Raw genomic sequence first — 24,528 nt, forward strand, 5'->3', positions numbered from 1 at the left:
AAGCTATAAAGATAATTCCTGCTTTATTTAGGGCAAATTAAGTTAAGCCTACTCCTGATCTGACTTGGGGAACTTCAGCCACTCCACATCAGCTTCCCTTACTTCATCATATGACAAAGGCTAAAATTTTGCAGGTAAACAATGAGTTTCCATACAAGTTTACTTCAGCTAATGTGGTTAATTTGGGTTAAGTCTACAGTGTATTTGCTTATGTTAAATCTGCCCCTCGCTGCAGGTCAGGGCTTCACATGTTACCGTAAGAACCATAACTGTGTCCTCTTTCACTTTTCCTTTTGCTGGTCACTGTGGTCACTGTGTCTATATTTGGTCAAAGCAATTCTCTGGTTTGTAAATTTACAAATTTGGTTCGGTCACTCTGATTGTCCCAACAGAACGGTTCAATTTGAATTAGATTAGAATTTCAATTGCATGCTTTGCCTCAGTTCGTTTTTTGATGAATGGTACTGTTGAGCTCTCACTCCCTCTGCCTATTATTCTGCAGATCTGAATTAACCACAAATGTCAGGCTGCTCCTCAGGTCTCCCTGGCAACCAGCTCTGCCGCCAAAACTGTCTTTCTCAACTCCTTCAGGTTTGGGATGGGCTCAAAGTTAGATGCAGTTTGGGAAAGTAACACTGTTCGATTTGTCATGAATATGTAAGATGACAGTTGCACAGGAAAAGCATATCAATGTAGCCTTTGAATTCATATTTGACCTAAACTGAGAAGCAGTGGTATTTTGTTGGTATTCAGTTTTGAAAAACGCACAAAGTATTTTTATTCATATTCACACAAATTAGATTAGTCTACATTTTACCAGAAACTCTTTCTCCATATTACTTAAAATAAACGTGTCAAGTTGGCAAGTTTCTCTGCGTTGAAGCCTTCTTTCTTAGCATGAGTAGGCAGATAAACAAGGCCTATTGTATTATGGTATCGTTTGTTGGATAATGATTTAGGAAAGTGCTGCGGGCTTTTGAGCTGGCAGATAGGCTGCCCTACTTCTAAATGTTATTTGTAGTCGTGTGTGTGTGGTTGTGTATATGTGCGTGTGCGCATTCATCTCACTTCTCTCATCTTGTTCCAGCATGCTACATAGAAAGCCTCAAGGTCTCATACTCCTGCTCCCTTCGTTCAACCTCCCTACACTCTGATTCTCTTTGTGTTTCACTACTTTCATCTTACTTTCATTGTAGATAGATTTACTCGGCGCTCTAATTCTCTTGTCTCAAGTCTGTGTTGGTTTAACCATGCAGGAAACAGTTAGGGTTTAAAAGCTCTGAGGTGAGTTGACATTAAATTACTACTGACTTTCTGCAGCCTCCATTAACTGTCACCTACACCATACTTTTGTAAGTGTAGCTATATCTTCCTATAGACTATTTGGAATGACTTAATATCATAAATTAAAGAGGTCATATTCTGCTTTGTGGCTTTTTGACACTCCTTTATTTAGTTATATACCTTTTTGTGCCTGCAATAGGTTTGCAAAGTGAAAAAGCCCAAAGTCCAGCCCAAAGGGAGTTCCCATCTCCCACAGAAAACACTACTCTGAACTGAGTCACAAAAAATGCATCATAATGCACACGCCCTCAAAAACGCTGGTGGAAAAACACACTTGAGCTTTAGCACACAGTGACAAGACGTCCGCCTGCTGCCTCTCCTCTCTCTTCCAAACACTAGCTACCCTCCAAGCAGTCAGTGGACATAAAGTTGTTACCGTGATGTAGAGACAGTGCACATTTAAAATTTTATGGATGAAAGATACATTTGTTACAGATTAATAACTCACCACTCTGAAATTCTTGCTCCAGTCTATGTTGCTAAACTGGTAAGGGGAACATGTACAGCTGAACCGAAGCTGTGTTTACCGGCTTTTCAGGACCTGCCCTACTCTGCTTCTGACTGGCTAATAGTTATTAACTAGGTACTGTGCATGTGCAACTCCAAGCAAAGATCTTTTAGAAGTGAGATCTATCACTCCATAGCTAAAACTGAGCATTCATCACACAAGGTGAAAAGAGGAGCTGCAGCAATGTGCACTATGACAAAAAATATGGTATTTTTTGAAAATGAAACCAAGTAAACCTGTTCTGGTACAACCCCTAAATAAAATGATGAACCTGAAAATGAGTATAATATAACCACTTTAGCAATATAATGTTTTCCATATAGAGAGAGGAAAAACATGGCTAATATCTCATTCAGACTGATTGAATGGGTCATTTCATGTCAGCCAAACCCTGTTTCTGACGTGGAAAAGGGTCGACTTTTGCATGAATGGGAATCCTAGATACATTTTGCCATCTAGAAACTTTTGTAATGTGAGCTTGACATTTAAAAGACTAACAAACCGACTCCCTGAAACGAGAGAGAGAGAGAGAGAGGAAAACTTTTAACATGTGGCGTAATCATGTAATACAATTCTGTGTAATTCTGTGGTTTAGTGAAATAACAAAGACTGGAGTCTCTGCTAACAATGACAACAATCAACTTTCGAATGCGGGTTTGATGTGCGTTCAGTAGACCCGTGTAATTCGTGCCTCCCGTGTATGAAAGGGTTATAAGTGACAGCTTAAACAAGCAAGTTGCATATGTGAAGGCTTCTGAGCATTTTTTGTCATACTTAATAGTGTGACATTTTCAAAAATATGCTTAAAAATACACTTTCATGCGGAGTGTTAGATGAGAAAATGATACTGCTTTCATGTCTGTGTGCTAGATATGAAGCTTATGCCAGTAGCCTTACCGGTTAGCCTAGATTATCAAGCAATAAAACAACAACTGGAAATGGGGTGAAACTCTTGATTAAACTGTATTTACATACATTTAATAATGTATTCACAATGTTTGTTGAAAGATAATTTATAATAATGTACCTGTATTTATGATCCATTGTTTAACATGTTCTTGATACATGGTATATCGATGTCAATTGCATTTTATTTTTCAGTATATGACAAGTAAGCTGCTTCTGTAAGGGCCAATTTATTGTATCTACAATCTACTATTTCATATGTTGAGTTTGACGGATGTGTGTTTTACTGACTCTTCAGGTTTTCTTTGCTTTATTCCTGATGACACAATGGTTGCCCCCTGTTATACTCTAATTGGGTAAATGATGTGAGCAAACTGCTGCTGCTCATCCTAAGGACTCTAAAATGCTTCAGCACTATGCATCCACTCAGCCACTAACAAGATAATGTATTCTCTGCTGTCCAAGTGACACAGCTAATGTGAATGTCACTCAGATTAACAACATCTCAGTCTCACAGCGGACCATGTCCCTGCCTGTCAAACTCCGTCCAGTTGTTAATGTCTGTCACTTAAGCAGCATAGGGTTTTAACAGATAAAACAAAAGCCAGGCTGTATATTTAGTTGTTGATTGAACAGAAAGGGAATAGTACTGCGTGATGTGCTTTTGTATTGTTTACATAACACACCGCTCTGCAGAGAAAGTTTGAGGGACTGTTTTGCTGCATTCATTGTTATCTCCACTTGCATCAACCCATCAGGGCAGACAAACTGAATGGATAATGAGGGAGGAGACAGCCCATAAGCCGTTTTATCATATGCACTGGAGGCATTAGCATATTTTTGAGCAGAATCTCAATTTCCCAAACTCTGTTTTCTTGTGCTTCCTTTGAATAATTTGATCCCATTTGGATTTCAGTGTAATCTTTGCCTTTGACTGGTCTAGTTTTTCGCTTGCTGTGTGTGTTTTGGGGTTATGATAAAGCCTGCGCTCCTCAGATCTTTCTGTCTGGTCTGTCTCTGTCTCTTCTTGCCATCACCTACATAAGATACATCAAACAGGAGTGTGTCGTGACTTCCCAACATTATCTGGGCTCCATAATCCCTGCTAAAAGTATTACTGAACTGACCTTCTCTTTTAACCTTTGGTCACAGACAGTTACAGTGGATATCAGACAAAGAGATCTCTGTATTATACCAGCCAAAGAACCCTGATGGTCAACATCCATGAACTGAAAACCCTGAATATGCTACAAATACAGTTACCTCTAGCCAACAACAACTACTTTTACATTACATTCTGGGTTTCTCTTTTTCAATTAAGAAACTACATATGATTCCTGCAGCAGACACTGATGTAGGCTATAGACCTAGATTTTTAGCCATTCTTCATGCCAGTCAGTTGGTCCACAACTTTGGTCCAGCATGCAATATATATACAACTATTGAATAGGTTGCCTGATATTTTGTACATACATTCCTGGTCCCCAGAGGACGAAAAAGCATTCAGTGCTTTAGATCTTTTTGATTACCTCTAATCTTCTGCAGTGCGTTGCGGATGGTGAGCCTCAGTGAGTGCGGACCACCTGTTTTGTTGTTATTTTGTCAGATATGTTGTGCATTGTACCATGATTGGGGTGACTGTCATCAATCAGTGCCATGTGGTGGCACAGATTGCCCAACCTTCTGTTGTCAGACAAGTTGTTGCTGGTGTAGTAGCATACATGAGGATCTTTCTCTCTTCTCAGACAAGGATTTAAGCTACTCATGATTGAGCTTTATGAAAGCTCTCACACACCCTTAAAGCCTCTTCCAAAGGGCTTTTTGGGACATGTTTGCATGTAAGGCACAGATGGCGCCCCTGACTCAGACCCCCATGTTTACCACCCTAAAACAGGGTTAATAGTTGCATTTGGCCTCAAATCTGACATTGTTTTAGTAAATGGTTCATCACCTACTTTCTGTTGTTCTCCCTTTCATCAAGTACCTCCTTTACACCAGCTGTAGGCTCCCTATTGTCCTGTCCATTCACATTTGCGTGATTGATGACATGCAGAGCTACAGTCTGGCAACAGATATGTGTGACAATATGTTCAGATTAATTATACACACAAGCCACTCCTAACAGATTCTACGTTATTATAAATCTCACTTCTTTGCACTGAAAAGATTAAAAGATATTTAGAAAATATAATAAACTTTAGAGTAGTGTAGGGCTGTAACTAACAATTATTTTCTTAATTAATTGATTAATCATTTAATGTCTATAAAATGTCAATAGTTTTGACAAAAAAGTACAAAACCCAAATATATTCTCTTTATATTGATAAAAAAAAACAGAGAAAAACAGCAAATCTCCTCATTAGTGAAACATTAAAAATGATTGAAACGATTAATAAATTATCAAAATAGTTTCCGATTAATTTTTTGCCATTTGACCAATCAATTCAGCTCTTGAGTATTTTTTTTTATCAATTTCCTTGTTAATTGGAAATTATAAATCAAACAAGCCCTTAAACAAACCCTTAGCTGCCCTAATTAGAGATCAGCATGTTGATAACACTATATAGCAGCATGACTAATTAATTGTTACAGTATATGGCTGTAGATCATAATGGTTGCCCTCCTTCACTATACAGGGATTTTAGAGCCTGTGATCTGACAGTGTTCGCCCCAGTAATCCTATTGCTCTGAATTCTGCTTTGCCAGACTACTGCAATGGACAGAGCCACGCTCTGCATCTCTGTATAACCATGGTTCTGCAGGATGCTCTGTCACCGCATTGCCTAACCTTATCCCTTAACCTACTAGCATGTCAACTATTTACAAGCTCTAGAAGGCAGTGGCATGCGTCACTGTTGACCGAAATTGTAAATCACTGACCTGGTGTTACAGTGTTAAGTTATGTTTGAGTTTATCAAAATTTTTGTCATTTGTGTAAACAGACAAACAATAATTACTGGAATTAATGAACTGAACACACTCACACACACACACACACACACACACACACACACACACAAATTACAAGTCTACAAGACAAATTACAAGTCTACAAGACAAATGCAGAGGTTATAGACTAAGTGAAAGACACACAATTATTTGTCAATGACAATTACATCATAATCACAGCACGCTTGAGATACTAGCACTAACTCTATTAAAATTTCAAATTCATTCCACAGGTCTACAAACCCTAAATCTGCGCTTGTACATTTTGATTTGAGTAATTAAACCAAACACGTTTTAAGTCACGTAAACTTGTTAAACTTAGAATTCAAGGTGAGCACAGAGAAACTTTCCTCCTTCAGCAGATGAATAAGTGACATACTGCATATACTGTACATCATTCTGCACAGTGAAGGTTAGACATCCAAGTGAAGTCACAGTAAGCAAAATACATTTTTGAGTGGAGGGGGACTTTGCCCTTGTAACATATGCCCTTATTAGGGTCCAGATGTCTCATTTTGGGAGGGCAGAAACTGCACGTTCCATCATTATCATTTATATAATTTATGTAGTCTTTTTAATTGGACTTTTAAAAGACCCCCAAAGTATTAGAATAAGAAGTATAAGAAATGCTACAGCTATCAGCCCTTGTGTTATTGTAGATTAGATATTGTGAATTCCGTTTACAGGCACAGCACTGGGAAAAATGTGACATTCAAGCTTAATATGGAACGTAACATTTCTTTGACACCAACCCGAAATCTTTTCATTCTACTGCAATACCACAGAAGATGTTTAGGTAAGTCCCTCTAGCCACACCAACAGTGATCTGATATGGCTCCTTTTCTTTACTTTCAGTCGAGGTAGGAGATTTGCATTTAAAGGAGTCACTACTGTCTCTTAATGTAATAACCTGGAAGAGGATTAAGGTGATGATTTCTGGTGTCAGACTGTATGGAGACTGCAGGTGTTGTTTTGCTATTCTTCCATCTTTCCGTATGTTAGGACATATCTGCTTGATTTTGAAAACATGCCGAGGACCATCTGAGTTATTTTGTCTGAAACACAGATGAGATTATAAGTCAGGGTTCACTCTAGATTTGGGTTTTTGAGAGTTATGAAATAATGTAAATAATTACCATATGACTATATAAACATTCTGGGACAGTAAATCTATTTATTGTGTCTTCCTGAGTGCACATGTGGATATACGTACTTAGTGTGTATACCCGTGTGCACCATATGCCCGCGTGTTATTGAGAGTGAGTGTTTGGCATGCTCAGGCTGTTCCTTTGTATTTCCTCCACGTCCCATGTGACTAACCCTGAGTAGCCACCGTCAGTGCTCTGGGACTGGCTGTCCTTTCACTGTGCCTGTCAACGAGTCACTCAGGCGTGGGTCCATTCTCACTGCAAGGGCGCCGACACTCAAGGAGTGCCTGCCTGGGCCCGCACTGGGGCTTAGCTGTTTTCCTCTGACAAGCCTGCTTCATGTGTAGTTTATTCCTATCCAAAGGTGTGGGTTGACTCATACCGCATCACGTTTACTGTTTTCATCCGTGGCAGCTTTACCTTCTGACCTTGTCGCTTTAATTTGAGATTGAAGGACATAATGATGATCAATTACGTGTACCACATGTTCCGTTTTAATGGCTTCCCAGAGTTCGTGGGGCTTTGATTCCTTCCCTACCTCAGTCCAGATGTATTAACACGGGCCAGGATTGATCAATTCTGTCAGCCACTATAAACACAAGTGTAGTGCAAGTAATGAAAGTAATTTATCTATAGAAGTCACAGCTGTAGCTCCCAGATGGATCTGGTGCAGGGTCAGTGCCAGCTGTGGTTGCAGATTTGTCTACCGGGATTTTATCGCTAAAATCACGAATAAACTGAAATAAATAATCTGAAGAAAAAAACAAACAAACAATGAAAGCACAACAGAAATTAATGCCCTTCAGTCAAAACTGCTCCAAATTCTACTTGATAACAATGTTTATTCCACAAATAAAAGCCTCGGTATTCTATGCTCTTCCAGTTAATTCCAGTCTTGCGTGTAACCCCGCTGTCATGCAGAAGCCCCCGGTAAGCAGTCCTTTAAGCAGGCTGTTTCCTGTTAGCACCCTCTTTCCCTCAGGAGAGGGTGCTCAGCGGAGGCTGCCAACAGACTGGAGCCCAGGAGTCCAATCCATAATATCTGCACTCAGGCGGAAACCACTCACGTAGGCACAGACAGGCACCAGCAAGCATCTAAATGCACGCACACACACACTTTTTAAAATATGCCTGCCTATCTAGCTCTAGTATCTTATTCTTTTTTTCTTTTTCATACATAACACTGCCAGCGTGCGCAAACACAAACTCCCCTCCGTTTTTGATCTAGGCCAAGGTCATCGTCTGTGGCGACTGTCGAGGTAATTGCTCCCTTATCATTCCCCTGCTGACTAATGATGAGACGTGCCAGTTCACTCCGGAGGTTTTGGCCTCTCCGGCGTCATGGGAGTGTAGGAGTGGCTGCGTCCTCCCTGTCTGGCTATGAGCCTGAGAGGCCTGTCTGAAAATACCACTCGCAGGGAGAGAGACTAGTTGAGCAGCAGTGATTAAAGCCCCAGTTCTTTGTTAAACTAATGGGAAATTGTAAGCGGCAACTGCTTGATTGCCAAAACACGTGATTTCCTTCTCAAAAAATTAGCACTCGCGGTTGGAGTTAAAATAAATGTGCTAAATGTATTTCAAATTGTTTCCTGCTACTTTGATTCCAGGAAGCCTTTACCCATTAAATACCAGGCTGTTGGGCAGCTGTTGTGTTTCGCAGCACAGCTCTGCTCCCAACAGTCATCTCTTTGTATATCGAATTGGAAAAAAAGCAGTGAAATTCCTTAGAACTCCCCAAATCCTGAGAATTGTAATGAAGTGGTTGCTAGGTTGCGATCTATAGGGCCTATTGTGTACTCCTGTATGGATTCAATGGTGCTACAGGGAGCATCAATGACCCACAATGCACCCAGCATTCCACAGCTTTTCAGGATCAACGAAGGGGAGTGGGGGGTTGCCCATTATTTCTTTTTCCATGATTTGGTTTGCTAAACCTAAATCCTGCTCATTTAGCCTGTCTGAAAAATACCCATGGACAGAAGGAAGGAAAATTTTTCCAATTTATTCTTTATTCAAGCGTGAACCAAATAACATTATCTGAAGGACTTAAAAGTCTTTTTAATTAAAAGGCTGTTCGCAGGTGCCTTTTGGTGCCAGAAGGTTTATTTACAGTATCTGCAGTACAGCTGCTTCCACGAAATGACTGGGAGCCAAGTACCTTGAACTGTAGTCCCTCGAGGAAAGAGGATGTTAACATCATAACACAGTTCAGCAGAGTCCCTTGTGTCCTTTGGGACATCCTCTACAGTTTGCAGTGACAATCAAGCTCCCTCATACCTCATGGTATGTGGACAAGGTTAGAGTGCGGTCTGTATCTTGGGATCATGAGATCCAACGTCCAGGACCCAGCGGGGAGATTGCTAATCATACTTGTAATGATATAATAGCTTCTTAGTCTGCCTCCTAATAAAACTTCACTCTTTACACTTCAAGGAATGGTTTAACCTTTTGGGAAATATGCTTATTCATTGTCTGTGTTAGATCAGCATCAGTCATGGGTTAGATTAGCATGAAGACTGGAAGCAGGGGGAAAGATAAAAACCTGTAAAACACTATGCAACTCCCTGTAAAAATTGTTTGTTTTTTGTAGGGATTTTAAAAAAACAAACAAACATGTTTTAATTAGTGAGGTGTTGGTAGGTAAATTTTGGTTTGTCGTCTGATTCAGGCAAGCTGTTTCCACCTCTTTCCAGTGTTTATGCTAAGTTAAGCTAATTGTTTCCTGGTTGTAGCTTGAGGCATCAATCTTCTCATCTAACGATCAGCAAGAAAGCAAATATATACATTTCCCAAAATCTTGACCTATTCCTTTAATTCAATTCAATTCAATAAACTGAAGTTTCCCAAATGTTCATGTCAAAACTGTATCTACAGGCGCTAATATATATGTTGACAGAATATATATTGGAATTTGTATATTTTAGTTGTGCTATTAGATTTTCAATTGTGGAATAATGAAACATGGGTAACAGGTTTACATGATACTAAAAGAAGTTTTACTTCGGGACTTTGGTAATGTAATCAGTTGATACTGCAGACCCAATGCACAATATTTTAACTTGTTTGTATATTTGTTTCTGTTTAAATAAATACAGCAATTCATAATGAGCTACCGTGACTTAATGTTTTGGCCGAGGTTTGATTGTTCTTAAGGAAAAATAGAATAACAAGAAAAAGAGATGTTTAGGCTGATGGGAATGTCATTAATTTTGCAAGTATTTGGTCATAAAGTATTGAAGATAATCAATAATAATTATTGAAATTCATCCTGAGGGGAACATGAATGTGTGTAGCATATTTCATGGCAATACAGCCAATAGTTCTTGAGACATTTGCCTCAAAACCAAATATGTCAACCTCATGGTGGCGCTAGAGGAGAGAGAGTCAGAGGATCACCAAAGTCAGTGGAGTTCATCATATAGGGACCATTAATGAAAAGATTTCACGGCAATCCATCTAATAGTTGTTGAGACATTTCCATCTGGACCAGAGTGATGGACCGACCAACATTGCCATCGTTGCTGGTAGCTTTGCTCATAAGTGATTATTCATGCCACAAAAATGAACTGCTCTGAAACTGTCAAACCAAATTCTATTGTCTTGGCTTGCTCAGGTGGTACTAACAAAAAGTGAATAGCCTCTTGTCTCCTCTGGTTTGATCTTGTAATATCTTTGTCTCGGTTTTTAAGCAGCACAATTTATTAAACTGGGTTAAAAAATTGTAAGAGCCAGCTTTCCTTTCCTCATTTTGTGCACATAGCAGTAGCCATAGCTATTCTGTCTGACACTTTCAGAACAGATTGTAGAGAGGCACGGTGGCTGAAATTTGTTACGCTGTCTGGGAAGACGGATGAGTCTGACGGAAGAAAATGCTCTCACTCCGTTTGCTTTAGGCTTTAAACATTGCTGTAGCACTGTAACACTCGCAGTCAGCATCGAAGGAATAGTTTTAGGGTTTTAATCCAAATCTTTGAAGAGTGTATCTTAGAACTTCAAGCTCAGGTCCTTTGCACGCCTGTTCACTGCACATATTAGTCATACACTTCTCATTACAACTCATGTGTTATTCCTCAAGCCTGTCTTCCTAAATTTCTCAGTCATAATTAAGAATGTTTCAGAATCCATAACAGTGGACTACAGTAAACTAAGCTCCTCTCTGGATATATTTTTATGCCTTGATGAAAGTTTTGTAACCTGACATGCTAATGCTTAGGGGGACTTGTCATAAGTTTTTAAATGTTTGTTACGATGTTGGTAACGGAAAAAACCATAACAATGCAAGTGCATTAAAAGCTTAAATATTTCAAAACACTTGGCACTTAAGCAAAGAAAGTATAAAAATTTCATTCCTTGAATAAAGTTGCAAAATCCCATTTTGCTTCCCCAGAATCCTGGCATCAACTGAATTATAAAAGAGCTGAGTCTTGATATGTTAGTAAAGGTTGTAAGTTGCCTGGTTTTGCAGGTGTGTGTTCATCTATGTATGAAAAGCGTTTGTGTGTTTTTTTCTTTTCACCCACTCTCATTGGTGTTGACAGCAAGTTTGTTAACAGACATTTTTCCACAGTAAATAGACAATAATTAACAAATATCTATAGCGGATTGCGAGAGTTTGTGAAGTTCTTCACATCCTACAATACTTTGACAGTCTGGTTATATTGATGTTTGTAAAGTGATATGAAATACCATAGCTATACATAGCTGTGGGAGAGGGATCGATAATATTAGATTCAATTTAGGAACAACTGGAAAATGGGAGTTGAAAAATCAATTGAATTTATTTAGCAACTGATTGGAGGTAACAGAGTGTGTTGGGGAGTAATTTAGTTACGTAATTTAACAAAATAAACGTAACTGTAATCCGTTACAGTTGCTAGAAAACAATTTGTAATTAAATTACAGCCACTTATGAAAGTGTTTATGATTACATTGGCGGTTACATCTGAATATTTTCTGTAAAAAGCTTGGCTATATGTTGCTATATGTATAATGTTCATTTTGTTGCTTTGCATGTTTCTCATGTGGACAATGCCTTCCTTTGCCATTTCCAGCCACAGCTGTTTACAGGGGCGGACTGGGACAAAAATTCAGCCCTGGCACTGTAACCACGCCAGCCCACCTTACCACTAAGGATGCTCCGATCGATCGGTTACCGATCATAATCGGCCGATAATGGCTTTAACTCTTTTGATCGGTGGTCGCTAAAAAGGCCGATAATTGATATATTTTCATTGGCAGCTAAAATGTTTCACTACGCTGTCTGAGCGGTTTTCAAAGCTAGCTAGCACCAAAGTCCTTCTCAGACAAGAAGGGATTAATGTGCCCACGTAATCATTTTAGAGTTGAGCAGCAATCAGACAAGTGGAGCAACACGCAGGAGTGATCATGTGAAACTCACACTCCACCCGCAACCAGAGTTTAACAAGAGTTTCCTGATGCAAAGAGCGGCGCTACTCAATCAACTGACTGCATCTCTCTCTCTGTTTTCGTTACAAAAACGGAGACCTTTTGCTACGTTTCCACCTCCCGTCCAGATTAAAACGGTTAATCAGAAGATGTTTGTTTGAAAACGCTGCGGACCCGATGGACAAAACAGAGGACTTTATAAAACGATGACACACACTCACATTTGGCTTTGTGAGTCGGTCTTATCAGTCATGCAAAGCAAAAACATGATGCTACTTACAGAGTTTTAGTTTTGGTATTTTTATTAAAATATAAGTACTGTGTAAATAACACTTAACAGTTAGCCTAGCCTACTGTGCATGTCGCGACAACTCCCAGTCTGTTTTCCGCCGCCGTCTCTCGTACTCCCGTGTTACTTTCAGTAACAGTTCCACTTCGTTGTCGGTCAATGCAAAAAAAAAGAAAAGAAAAAAGCCTGGTCTGGTTCTTGGTCTGTATTAATTTCTTCTTTCGCTAAATCGTCTGCTACTGCGGAGTAGACCATCTGCTTCATTTTTACACTGGCACGCGCATGCCCAGTGTAGCTACCTGAAGGCCACTAGATGTGTTTTCAGTCATTCTAATATAGACAGAGATCAACTCTGATAAGCAGCTGAAACGCTGCTGTGGACAGAGATCGTTTTCGTTATGAAACCGTTTTAAAAACGTAGCAGTGTGGATGTAGACTCACATTACCCCACTCCTCTGTCTAATCCTCTCATGTCAACCTTCCCGTTTTCCCCGAGATTCTCCTGTATTTTTCCGTTCTCACCCGGTATCGTTAAATGTTTCCCTGTAAATCTCCCGTATTTTTAACCTTTATGAAATCAAATAAAAACCTTCTGTCTGTATTTAAAGTGTTTGCTACTCTCCCTCTGGTAAAGCCGGTGGCAGCATGTAAGATATGCAGACTGTGCTTCCTGTACAAGGATTAAAAATGAAAACAATCCACTGAAATGATATAAGGCCTGTAGCCTACTAATGGCAAACCATATGAAATTAGATTGAATATAGTAGCCTATGTTATATTAACTGTATAATATGGAATTTACATTGTAGCCTATTTGTATTTATTAAAATTTTCCTTATTTTCAAATCTCATTGAAGGCAGTTATGACTCCTCTCTGTAGCCCTTCTCCCTCTCTCCACTCCTCTCTCTCCCCCCTAAAACCCACAGAACCTGCCTTTGCTTTCCAGAACAAAAAGCAGCTACTTCAGAGTTTATCATCGACTCATGATGCCTCTGCTCCTTTATCTCCTAAATATTTTGGCTACAGCCTTTTCTGTTGCAGTTTTTATGGTTGTACTAAATTTTATAAAGATGCTGTTTGTTCTGTTTTTGTAGTTTATTCAACAGTAAAGCTATATTTGTTAAGCTATAAGATGTTCACAGTAACCAGGCAAAGGCTGCCTCATTTAAGTCTAAGAAACAGATTGAGCGGAATTTATTGCTCATGTTTCCTGGCAATAAAATAAACAGTTGTCATTTCATGATACTTTATCATCTGTTAACTTTAACACTTAATACATTGTTTTTAGGACCAATTAAATAAATATACAGTATACTGTATAATGTTGCATGATAAATGAATGGCTCCAAATAGACCCAGTGATCGGTATCGGCCAATACGGCTTTCAGCGATCGGTGATCGGCCCAAAAAATCCTGATCGGAGCACCTCTACTTACCACGTATCCCCACGAAAGAGCTGGTGACTTAAGGTCTGAAAGACTTTGGTCATGAGAACAAGACGAGAAGATATTTTAACACTATTTTGAATAAGTATTCGATGATAAAATGTATGAGTGGAGTGTCTGGGGGTCCTCCATCACAAGATTTTGAGCATTAAACACTTAATTTCCTGCATTCTGGAGACATTTTCTGCACCAATTTATGAAGTAAATGTCTTTATTTATATGAATGGCAGCACAAAATTCAGCAGGTGACAATTCAAAATATAACAATAAAATGGAATATAATGCATTAAAATTAGTAGCTTTTTTTTGTTGCTTAAGTAATTTTCTTGGACAAAGCACATTTGTTTCTTCTATATTTAAATTGCATTGCATGTTTTCTTATTGCGCAAATAAATAAAGCATTGCCATTTGTGATTTAACATTTCTTGTTCCAAGCTATTTTTCAGAACATATTTTAACCAATTTCGCTTTCAGAAAGTCTTTGGGACATGTCCCCAGCCACCCTAGTGTAAGTGACACCAATGGTAACTGATTTGTAACATTTTATGTATGTGACTGGCACACAATGCTCAATAGTTTTTCAAGAGCACACAACAAATTTGCACATTGAGTTAAAACAATGGCTGTCCATCTGAGTATGTTGTATCTGTGCTCTCTGTTTGTCCGCTGAAGTGGCCAAAATGACACAGCACTCGCGATTTTCACCCGCGATACCGTTTTCACCTGCGGGTGCACGGAGGAGGCTTGTTAAATGAGGAAGCCAATCGAAACCGAAACCAGCATTGTACCCAGTTGGAACTGCACCAAAGTGTTCACTGTTGCTTTACCTGGTCCGTGCTTGTGAAATATCCACCTTCTGAGTCTTATAACGTAATGGATGATCCTTTCTCTCAGTGTTTCTCTGCAAAATGCTTAAATGGGTCGACAAATATTTTGATTCTTGTACTGTTCTCATCGAAATGAAACAGCAAGCAAAACTCATTTCTCCAACATCTTCTCCAATGAACAAGCCGCGTGTTGTACTTGGCAGAATTTATTTGAGAAAAGTTCAAACTGAAATAAACCCCAAGAAACACAGGAAATATTACAAATTGTAGTTGAAATAATGACGCTAACAATATTCAGTTATGCTAGCTTGTTACTTAAGTAAGTACATCATCACTGCACTAAATAATAGCTAAATAATAGCTGCACTAAAAAACTAAACTTTACATTATTCCACGGGTTCCTAAATAAATAATAAATACTTACTGGCAATGCCCCACTAAGACAGCAGAATAAGTTGATGGTTGAGAAGTCGGTCAGGCTCCAACATGTGCTTGTCAGTATACACTCAAAATGGCTGCCCTCATGTTAAATAAGAACTTCAAAATAAAATGATCAGCTTCAAAATAAAAGTCTCTAGATGTTTTAGTTTGTTACATTACAGTTCTCATGTTTGAATATGCAGTTAAACTGCCTCTCAAGCTGTCTTTTGAAAATGGTTAACACTTGAAAACATTCATTAGAAATTTAGAAAAATAAGTTACATTACTTTGATAAAGTAGTTAAAACACTACTATTGCATTTTAAATTGGGTAAATTGTAATCTGTAACCTATTACATTTTGTAAAGTAACCTTCCCAACACTGGTAACAGAAGGAAAAGCATAAAGCTTAAGTTTTGTTCCCTCACTCCATTGAAACGAATGAACTAATAGGATTGTTAATTAATGCATACAGTTGTATTCGGTCTCCACTGATAACCTTTTACTGCCTTTTGCCATGTTTGGCAAGTTCATGCCCGGAAATCATGATGTTAGGCCCCATCTACACTACTCTGTTTTAGTTTAAAAATGGAGAATTAAAACAAATATGATATCCGTCCACAACAGCATTTTAGCTCCGTTTTAGAGTTTTTCTCCGTCTACGTTAAAACGACTGAAAACGCACATCTAGTGGCCGTTCACGTAAACTGGGCATGCGCATGCCGGTGTAAACATGAAGCAGACGGTCTCCTCTGTAGTTACAGAAGATTTGCCAAAAGAATAAAGTAATGCAGACGAAGAATCAGACCAGATTTTTTTTGCATGGACTAATAACGAGCTGGGACTGTTACTGAATGTAACACAGAGTGTGGCGGCGGAAAACAGACTGGGAGTCATCACAAAGTAAACGGCGACAAGCACAGTACAAGTGTAGGCAGACAGTCTGAGTGTTATTTGCAGGGTACAGAATACTTTAATAAAAATATCAAGTCAAAAACTCTGTCAGTAGCATTGTATTTCTGCTCTGCATGACTTATAAGACACAATCAGAGAGCCGAGCGTCATCGTTTCTAAAGTCCTCAGTTTTTGCCTGTCTTCACTAAAACGCCCTCCGGAGTTTCAAATCAAAAAACGGGGTCAGCAGCATTTTCAAACTTTTCCGTTTTAGGTCTTCGTTTACGCCATTTTAGTCTGGATGGGAGGTGCAAACGTAGCAGAAGGTCTCCATTTTAAAATGAAAATGCAGTAGGCCTAGTGTGGATGGGGCCTTTTAGAGTCAATCACCTTTCTTTGAATTGCCTCATCTCATCATTTGCCCCCAGAGCAAATACTGTATTTTCAACATCAGTAGATTTCACACATGGTTCATAAGCATACTGCAATAGAGATAAGGGAAGTTCAACACCTGGTTTTTGGTTTCTCACTTGGGAACTTTCCTTTCATCTCACCGCCATACCACTTCACTTTGCAGCATGGGCACTTCTCCCTTCCTCCTCTTTAAACCCTGGCTAGCGTCTCTCTGTGTCGGTGATGTGTTTCCTCCTCTCCCTCCCTAAACCCATTCTCCGTTTAATCAGCTCTCTCAGGACTCAGTTCTGTATAATTAGAGACTGAAACTTTAATCACCATGGATCCAGGGCAGGGAGAGCAGCGTATTTCCAATAGACACAAGCAGAAAATTAGCATGAAAAAAGTTATGGAAACATAGAAATGAATGTGACTAAAATTGCTTCATGTAAGTAATGACATTGATTTACTGCCTGCATGTGCACACATTCACAAGAGTAATAAAAGCCCAACTATTGTATCTCATAATCATGTCTTGTAGGTCTTCACTTGTTCATAATGCTCAGCTAATTGTTGCAGCATTGTGTAGCTGGATTAAAAGGTCACATTTGCAGGAAGTCCTTACATAACAACAGCTGTGTCCTCACCTCCTCTTGTTCTGTCTCCTCTTATCTGCTCACCTCTCATCTTCTCCTATTGTTCCATCTTGGCTTCTTACCCTTTCCCTTTAAACAGCATGCCATTCTCTCCTCTTTGTCTGGAGCAGCATATTTGGGGGTAAAAAAGGGAAATTGTCCAAATTCTCTGTTCATGACCACAACATATTAAAAAGAGAAAATCTAGATGTTTAGCTTAGGGCATTTAGCAGTTAAAGAGACAGATATTTCCCTCAGGAGTAGGTAGAGACCAAACACAGGGCAAGAGAATGAATATTGGACTTACGTACACCTGGTGGCCAGAAAGACAAGTCCAAATGAGTGATGATATTGCTCCATAACTGCTGGATCTGTAAATAAGCACGTTTGCTAACAGGTTCCCCATAGCATCTTAAAAGGTTATGATACATCAGTATTGTGTTCACAACTTGCTTCCACTGCCCACAAGTAACCAAAAAACAAGATGAACTGTCACACAATGCCATTTAATGGGTTGTTTTTCTTAAGTATAATAAAGGAATTGTTGACATTTTGGGAAATATGCTTATTCAAGATTGATACCACTCTCACGTCTGTATGCTAAACATGAAGCTGCGGCCAGGAGACAATTAGCTTAGCTTAGCTTAGCATAAAGACTGGAAGCAGGAGGAAACAGCTAGCCTGGCTTTGACATATAATGGGATTATTAGTGAGCTTTAGAGTAGTTGGCAGGCAGTTTTTTTTTTCACCTTCAGACAGAACTAGGCTAACTGTTTCCCTGTTTTCTGTCTTTCTGTCGCTTAGCTAACTGTCAGCTGGTTCCAGCTTTATAATGGACAGATATAGTGGTATCAATCTCCTCATTAAATTGTCTGCAAGAAAACATGTGATAGAAAGTTAGTTATTTTCCAATATGTCAAATTATTCCTTTCGATGTGTGTTAAATGGTTAAGCCGGAAAAGTGTTTTCCACTGCAGTTGACTTGCACCCCACACTTTTATATATGATCTTGTATAGGCCACTGTATGAAACCAGCTTATGGCTCAAAAGTCAAACACCTGCATTTTGTAACATGATAGATGGCTGTTGCTTGACAGTTCTGCCGTAGGCCTTGAGAGCTGGTAGCTAACAAAAGTTGAACCCTGCTTCATGTTGGGAAGTGGCACTGATTGGAGTCGACAGGCGAGACTTGCTAAGTTCCTCAGCAGAGAGCCTGGCCAGCTGATGAGGCGGAAACATGTTAGTCACTCAGTGCAGACACAGCTGTTGTGTACCACTCAGCAAACAGAGTCGAGAAAAAGCTATATCCAGGGCCTTTTACTTAAATGTTGTTTAATTTAGCTGGTGTACTTTATGTTTTGTGCCCCTGTGAAACAGGCGTGGTTCAGCCATGAAACAGCTCCAGAAGATTTTAGAGGATTATTGAGGTAAAACTGCCAACTTTTAATGCTGTTGGCTGCTTAGATTAAGCCAGTAGGTCAAAATTGTATATATTAGTATATATAATTTATTTATTATATAAGTTTTCTGACCTGTTGGATGTCTATTCTCCTTACAATCAAGATGAAGTAAGACACACGTTGTTGTTTGTGGAGCTCTGCTGTACAACTTTTCAAGTGCCCTTTCTCTTTTCACTGGCATCAGAGAGCTGCAGAGAAGTTGTTTTTTTAGTTGGCATGAGTACAAATATTAAATAGCCTTTATCAGCGCTCCTATTGAGAGCTGCCAAGCTATTAAAGGTTCTGATATATTAAAATGCACCACAGATCATGTTTTAATGCTGACAGATTGTTCCCACTTATGCCCTTAATTCTGCCAGCGTGCCAAACAGTGCAGCAGGACTTACACTCTGCAATGAAGAGGTAGAGTGGTGTGAGAATGTGAGTGTGAGTGTGTAGTGTGACTGTTGAAGCATATGCGTGTACGTACAGCTGAAACAATTAGTCAATTAATCGATATAATGAACAGAAAATTCACAAACAACATATCTACAGTATAAAAGTTTAATTTTATGCAGTTTATTGCCTGTTACAATCATATCATTTTTCGAATTTAATACATGAAAGATACAAAACTATTTATCTGTAATACTACTACTCTGATGTAATTCTGTTTGTCTGTTTTCCTAGTATGAATTCAAGGCCAAGAACATCAAGAAGAAGAAGGTCAGCATTGTGGTGTCTGTGGACGGGGTCAAGGTGATGCTAAGGAAGAAACAGAAGGTAAGACACTAATGACAAACTCTAAAAGGAATAAGATATAACCATTTTTCACCAGAGTGACATGTTTCAGTTTTAAAACAGATTTAAAGCTGGCCAGTTTTAGCATTTCAGCATTTCAGCATTAGTAATAACAAATGTTTAACTTATTTGATATAAGATGCTCTTTCTGTGCTTAATCACAATCAACTGTCTCATAAACAGAGAAAAGAATGGACGTGGGATGAGAGCAAAATGATGATCATGCAAGATCCCATATACAGGTCGGTCACACCTCTCAGTCTCTCACGGTTCTGTATGTTCATACTTTAGGTAAAACAAATATAAAATCTTGCAATCGTTGCCGCTTGCTTTATACACCCAGGGGATTAAGCAGTCTGATATTCAGTCCAGTCTGTTCTTTGCACCCTGCATGTTCTTATTAGCATTAACCGGAGAAATGACCGTGAGTATACTACAGCTGATACATATTGTCTCCCAGTGGAAATTAGACCCTTCAACTCAGCCTCTGTAGATGAAGCTGTCTTGCTTTATAGACCATCCCATGTACTTTTCCATGCTGGACTAATGTGCTTGAATGTACTCTACTGTATATGCCAAATGCAGTCACATTCATAAAACAGCATAATGAATAATCTATAGCTTGAGCATGTAGTTGGTAGAGCATATGTTTGCATACTTTAAAGTATGTCATTTTTACAGGAGAGGCACCCTTCTGTCAGGTTATGTTCACAGTAATCTGATATTTAATGCCACCTCAGTAAAGTTTTTGCAGGGTTGCTGGTGAGGACAGAAGCCAACTTCTATATTAGGTTTTAATGTAATTTGTCATTAGAAGGATAGTAATGGCACAGAAAGGAGAGGAACATGTAAAAAAAAAAAAATAAATACAAGAAGAAAAAAAAAAAACTTTCGCATTCTGAGGTTTGTGTAACTCTTGTGTATTAAAATTCTGTTTTCTAGGATTTTCTACGTGTCTCATGACTCTCAGGACTTAAAGATCTTCAGCTACATCGCAAGAGATGGTTCCAGTAATTCCTTCAGATGTAATGTCTTCAAGTCAAAGAAGAAGGTTATTACAGATCTACACTATGATAATAAAAGCTACAGTTTTACATCGTAGAAAATACGCTTATTCGCTTACTTACCAAGGGTTAGATGAGACGATTGATTCATCTTCTTCAAGCATTAAATAACAATTCATTCATCACCCCTGAAATTTCCCGTTTAAACAACTGAAAATGAAATCATCAATCAGCACAGGGAGAAACCCATCGTAGAGGAAGAAGATATACCCATTTAATTAATACAGATACAACAGCATCAGTAGGCAGCCATGAGACAAACTGCACACTGCTTAACTGCAAAAAACCTATGCACTTTTCCCTCTTACCACCCAATTGACTGCTGTCATTGCTCCTTCATGTAAAGTGTTAAGTTCACTGCAGGACATACCGCATGCAGGCTTAAATGTGATTTGCTTCTGTTTTCTTTGTCCAGCTACCTGTGACTGACAGTTGTTTGTATTCTGTCTTTAGTTTTTATCTTTGAGAATTAATTTCCTTATTATGTCAGCTCAATTAATCAATTTCTGTTTTTGAATTTTATCTTAAATACAATTTCCGGTGGCTTAGCACTGCATATCCATAGCCTGCAGTGAATACAGAATAGGTGCACTCGAGGACAGAGTTACAACTGCCCATTATAAAGCAACCTTACCTCTCAGTCTAAGATGTTTTCATGTATGTTCATGCTGTTGTTGCAAGTTACCGCTGTCTTTGCTCAGAGGTCCGCTGTCATCAGTCAGCTGTTATGAGAATTGTTCCACAGTAGTGATATAATTAGTCTCTGAACCGGGGGGATACAACTGTGTGCCCAGGATGACTTGAGAGTATGGATGTTTTCAGTCCAGCCAAAGACTACAGCAGGTAATTTCACTGTCTTAAAGCAGACAGGAGGAACTGATCAGTGAAATTACTTGCTGTGGTGTTTAGTGGAGTAAAAAGCCGGTTGTTGAATTCTTCAGTTCTAAACATTGACCTTTTATCTCAAACTCTCCATTCCCTCCTCTCTGTCTATCTGTCTATCTCTCTCTCTCTATGCCTCCTCTCTTTCCCTGTCAGACGCAGGCCATGCGTATTGTTCGGACAGTAGGTCAGGCTTTTGAAGTGTGCCATAAGCTCAGTCTGCAGCATGCTGAGCAGGATGCAGACGGACAGGCGGATGGAGAGAGTGACAAGTCCACAGAGGAGCCCAGTAGTCATGGTGAGAACAACCTGAAAGGGTTTACTGTTATCTGCTATGCATCGTGTTGCAGCGTACATTCAAATACACAAAGAAAAATACACATTTTGTTTTATTATATTGTGCAAACCATGCATGCAAAGAGACAAGAATAAAGTAAAATGTAAATTTGATGACAAATGATGACAATAGAAGAAGGTATTTAAAGCTAGAAATAAAATCCTAAAAACAATGTTAGTGACCTGATTCTTTGGCTTTGTTTGCATATAACTTTGAGAGCCAGAGTCTGTTTGTACAGTTTAGTTTCTATTTAGCAATGTGCAAACACCAGTGCTGCTTGTCTGAGCCTTCCAACTGTTACAGAGCCAACAACTCTTTGTGGGCCAAACAGAAGAAAAACAGCACAAAACTAAGATGCAAGCATTAAGCTCCTTTTTTAGTGAAATGATGTACTGCACATACCCAGCTATGTTTGGATAATTATTTTAGATGTTTTTCACCTCCTTTACAGTCAGATGCAAAATGCTAAAACATTTTAGTTTTTCACTTTTGAGACAGTTCAAAAGCCATGCTAGCTGCTGTGTGCAGCTGTGTTTCGTCACAGTGATCCAAATATGTCAGAATGCTAACATGTTCACCATGGCAATGCTAACTGATGGGGATGTCCGCTGGTGGCGTTATATCAAAGGCTAGGGGATCACCAAAGTGATTAAGAGTCAGCCTCTGGGCACCATGAATGTCTGTACCACATTTCATGGCAATCCCTCTAACAGTTGTTGAGATATTCCAGTCTGCACCAAAGTGGTGGACAGACATGTGTACTATTCAAAATATTAATTGTAGTGTGTTTGAACCATAGGCTGTTTACAAAGATGGACGATGATTCTCCACTTCCTCCCATCGTACAAAAATTAAGCCAAAATGTCCCGCATAAGGGTGGTGCCATTTTGCTCTGGTAACGTCATTTGAAGCCAGAGATGATGTGAAACCCCCTTTTTATAGGATCAAACTTATAGCATCAAGCATTAGAAATGAACACTTGAACATACATAAAATGACAGAAACCATTTTTGGGGAAAAATGTGTATTTGATGTGTACTTTGATTATTTGTATGGCCCATGTCCCGTAACATCGAATGGGTGTCCTTTATGACCTCTACTGCAGCCAGCCACCAGGGGGCAATCAAGATGTTTTTAGCTTTACCTTTGGGGAGCTGTCATGACGCCCATCTTAATAAACAAACAATGGTTCAAACCAGACAAATGAGATGTATACAGTAAGTGGGCATGAGGTGGAGAGTATTTAATACATTTTCACACTGAATGAAAAAAAATTATAATTGTAACCTATCACAAGAATGACTGAATTGTGAGTACAGCAATAGTGTGCTGAGCAAAACACACCTTTCAATCCTTGTAATGGCTGAAAATAGATCCATTAGCAGAAATAAGAAGAGTTGATTCACTGCACTTTTGTTAAAGTTGCATGGTTTTGTTGAGTCTAAGGTCATCTGATTCATAACTTCCGTCTGAGCTGAGGTCATGTGATTCTGTCCACAGAATTTTCTTTTTATGTGAACCAACCATATAATTGTGGAAATACCTGTTATATTATTGTGAGCTTTCACTGGTCATTTTGGTCACGAATACCATCTCTCTCCTGGTTAAAGCTTGACTTTGTCATTTAGAATGATTACACGCGTCTTTATGGCCTAAATTGAACCATCAAACCTCACTAGCTCATCAGCGCAGTAATGATCTAACAGTGACAACACAGATGTCCGGGTTACACTGGAATCTCAACAGATTTAAGGGACAACATGAAGCTAATCTTGATTTGAGCATTCTCTGAGGACTCGTGCTGCGTTCATTTCATGTGGGATGGAGGGTAGTGATGGGAAAGATTCCCGTGATTGCAACTATCAAGTCATTGGTCCGCCAGTGTTACCAGTAATAATTGTAATTTGCACAGTGAATGAATAGTTGTCTGTCACTAAGCTACAGTTGTGTGACAGGCAGGGTTGATCATGTGGGGGTAAAATAATGCGTATGTGCTCAAAATAGAATTAATTTAGGGTTTAGTTATCTAAATGAAAGCAACCATGATTCTATGCTTTTTATAGATTCTTATGCATTAGTTTACTGTGAAGATTGATATATCATAGATTTCAGAAGGATAAATTTACTGTATAAGCAGTATTGACATTTAAAGGAATAGTTGGAAATTTTGGGAAACATTTGCTTTCTTGCAAAGATTTAGATGAGATTGATACCACTCTCACTTTCTCACTCTCACTACCACTTTGTCTGTTAAAAATAAGGCTACGGCCAGCAGCCAGTTAGCTTACCTTAATGCAAAGACTGCAATTGGGCAAATCAGCATATTTCCCAAATATTTTGCTGTAAGTAGCCATCTGACATTCACATAAGGCTGACAATAATGTTTCTAATTTATTTTTAATGATGACCGCAATGTTAATCACCACATATAAACAGAAATCTCATTGATGGTTCATTGATAAGCTATGTATGATGTAAATGCAATCTATGTATTTTTGAATAACACCAAACACTAAAGTGCCCATGAGAGTGTATTCTGACCACTGAGAAAAAATCAACAAACGTAAACCCTAGAAGTGATGGCAATGGTTTGCTCATTGTCTTTGTGTATTCCTTTGCAGGTCGTAAACTGACAGGGGCAGATAAGGGGGAGGAAGAGGAGGACAGCAAACATGGAGGAAGACGAGGAGGAGAGGATCCTTCAACTGGGACTTCACTGTGTGAAAAGGCAGTCAGTGAAATTCTGCAGAGTCTGGCTGAATTGAATGTGGTCAAACCTGGACAGACCATCATAGTAAGATACTACAGGAGACACACACGCACGCACACACACGCACACGC

At 39.0% G+C, this 24,528-nt stretch overlaps 1 protein-coding gene across 3 annotated transcripts in view; it reads left to right on the forward strand.

The window, feature by feature from the left end:
* si:dkey-34e4.1 (carboxyl-terminal PDZ ligand of neuronal nitric oxide synthase protein) overlaps positions 1–24,528 on the forward strand; it is a 55,573-nt gene that overhangs the window by 10,258 nt on the left and 20,787 nt on the right. For all 3 annotated transcript variants that reach the window (XR_006827892.1, XM_046067413.1, XM_046067414.1), the window contains exons 3-7: positions 19,294–19,386; positions 19,588–19,646; positions 20,347–20,455; positions 21,507–21,648; positions 24,309–24,481. Coding sequence is in view for 2 of the 3 variants with exons in the window: in XM_046067413.1 (XP_045923369.1) it covers positions 19,294–19,386; positions 19,588–19,646; positions 20,347–20,455; positions 21,507–21,648; positions 24,309–24,481 (576 nt within the window). In the remaining variant the exon portion in view is untranslated. The remainder of the gene's footprint in view (positions 1–19,293; positions 19,387–19,587; positions 19,647–20,346; positions 20,456–21,506; positions 21,649–24,308; positions 24,482–24,528) is intronic.

This window comes from Micropterus dolomieu, linkage group LG13, assembly GCF_021292245.1.
Source record: "Micropterus dolomieu isolate WLL.071019.BEF.003 ecotype Adirondacks linkage group LG13, ASM2129224v1, whole genome shotgun sequence".
NCBI lineage: Eukaryota > Metazoa > Chordata > Actinopteri > Centrarchiformes > Centrarchidae > Micropterus > Micropterus dolomieu.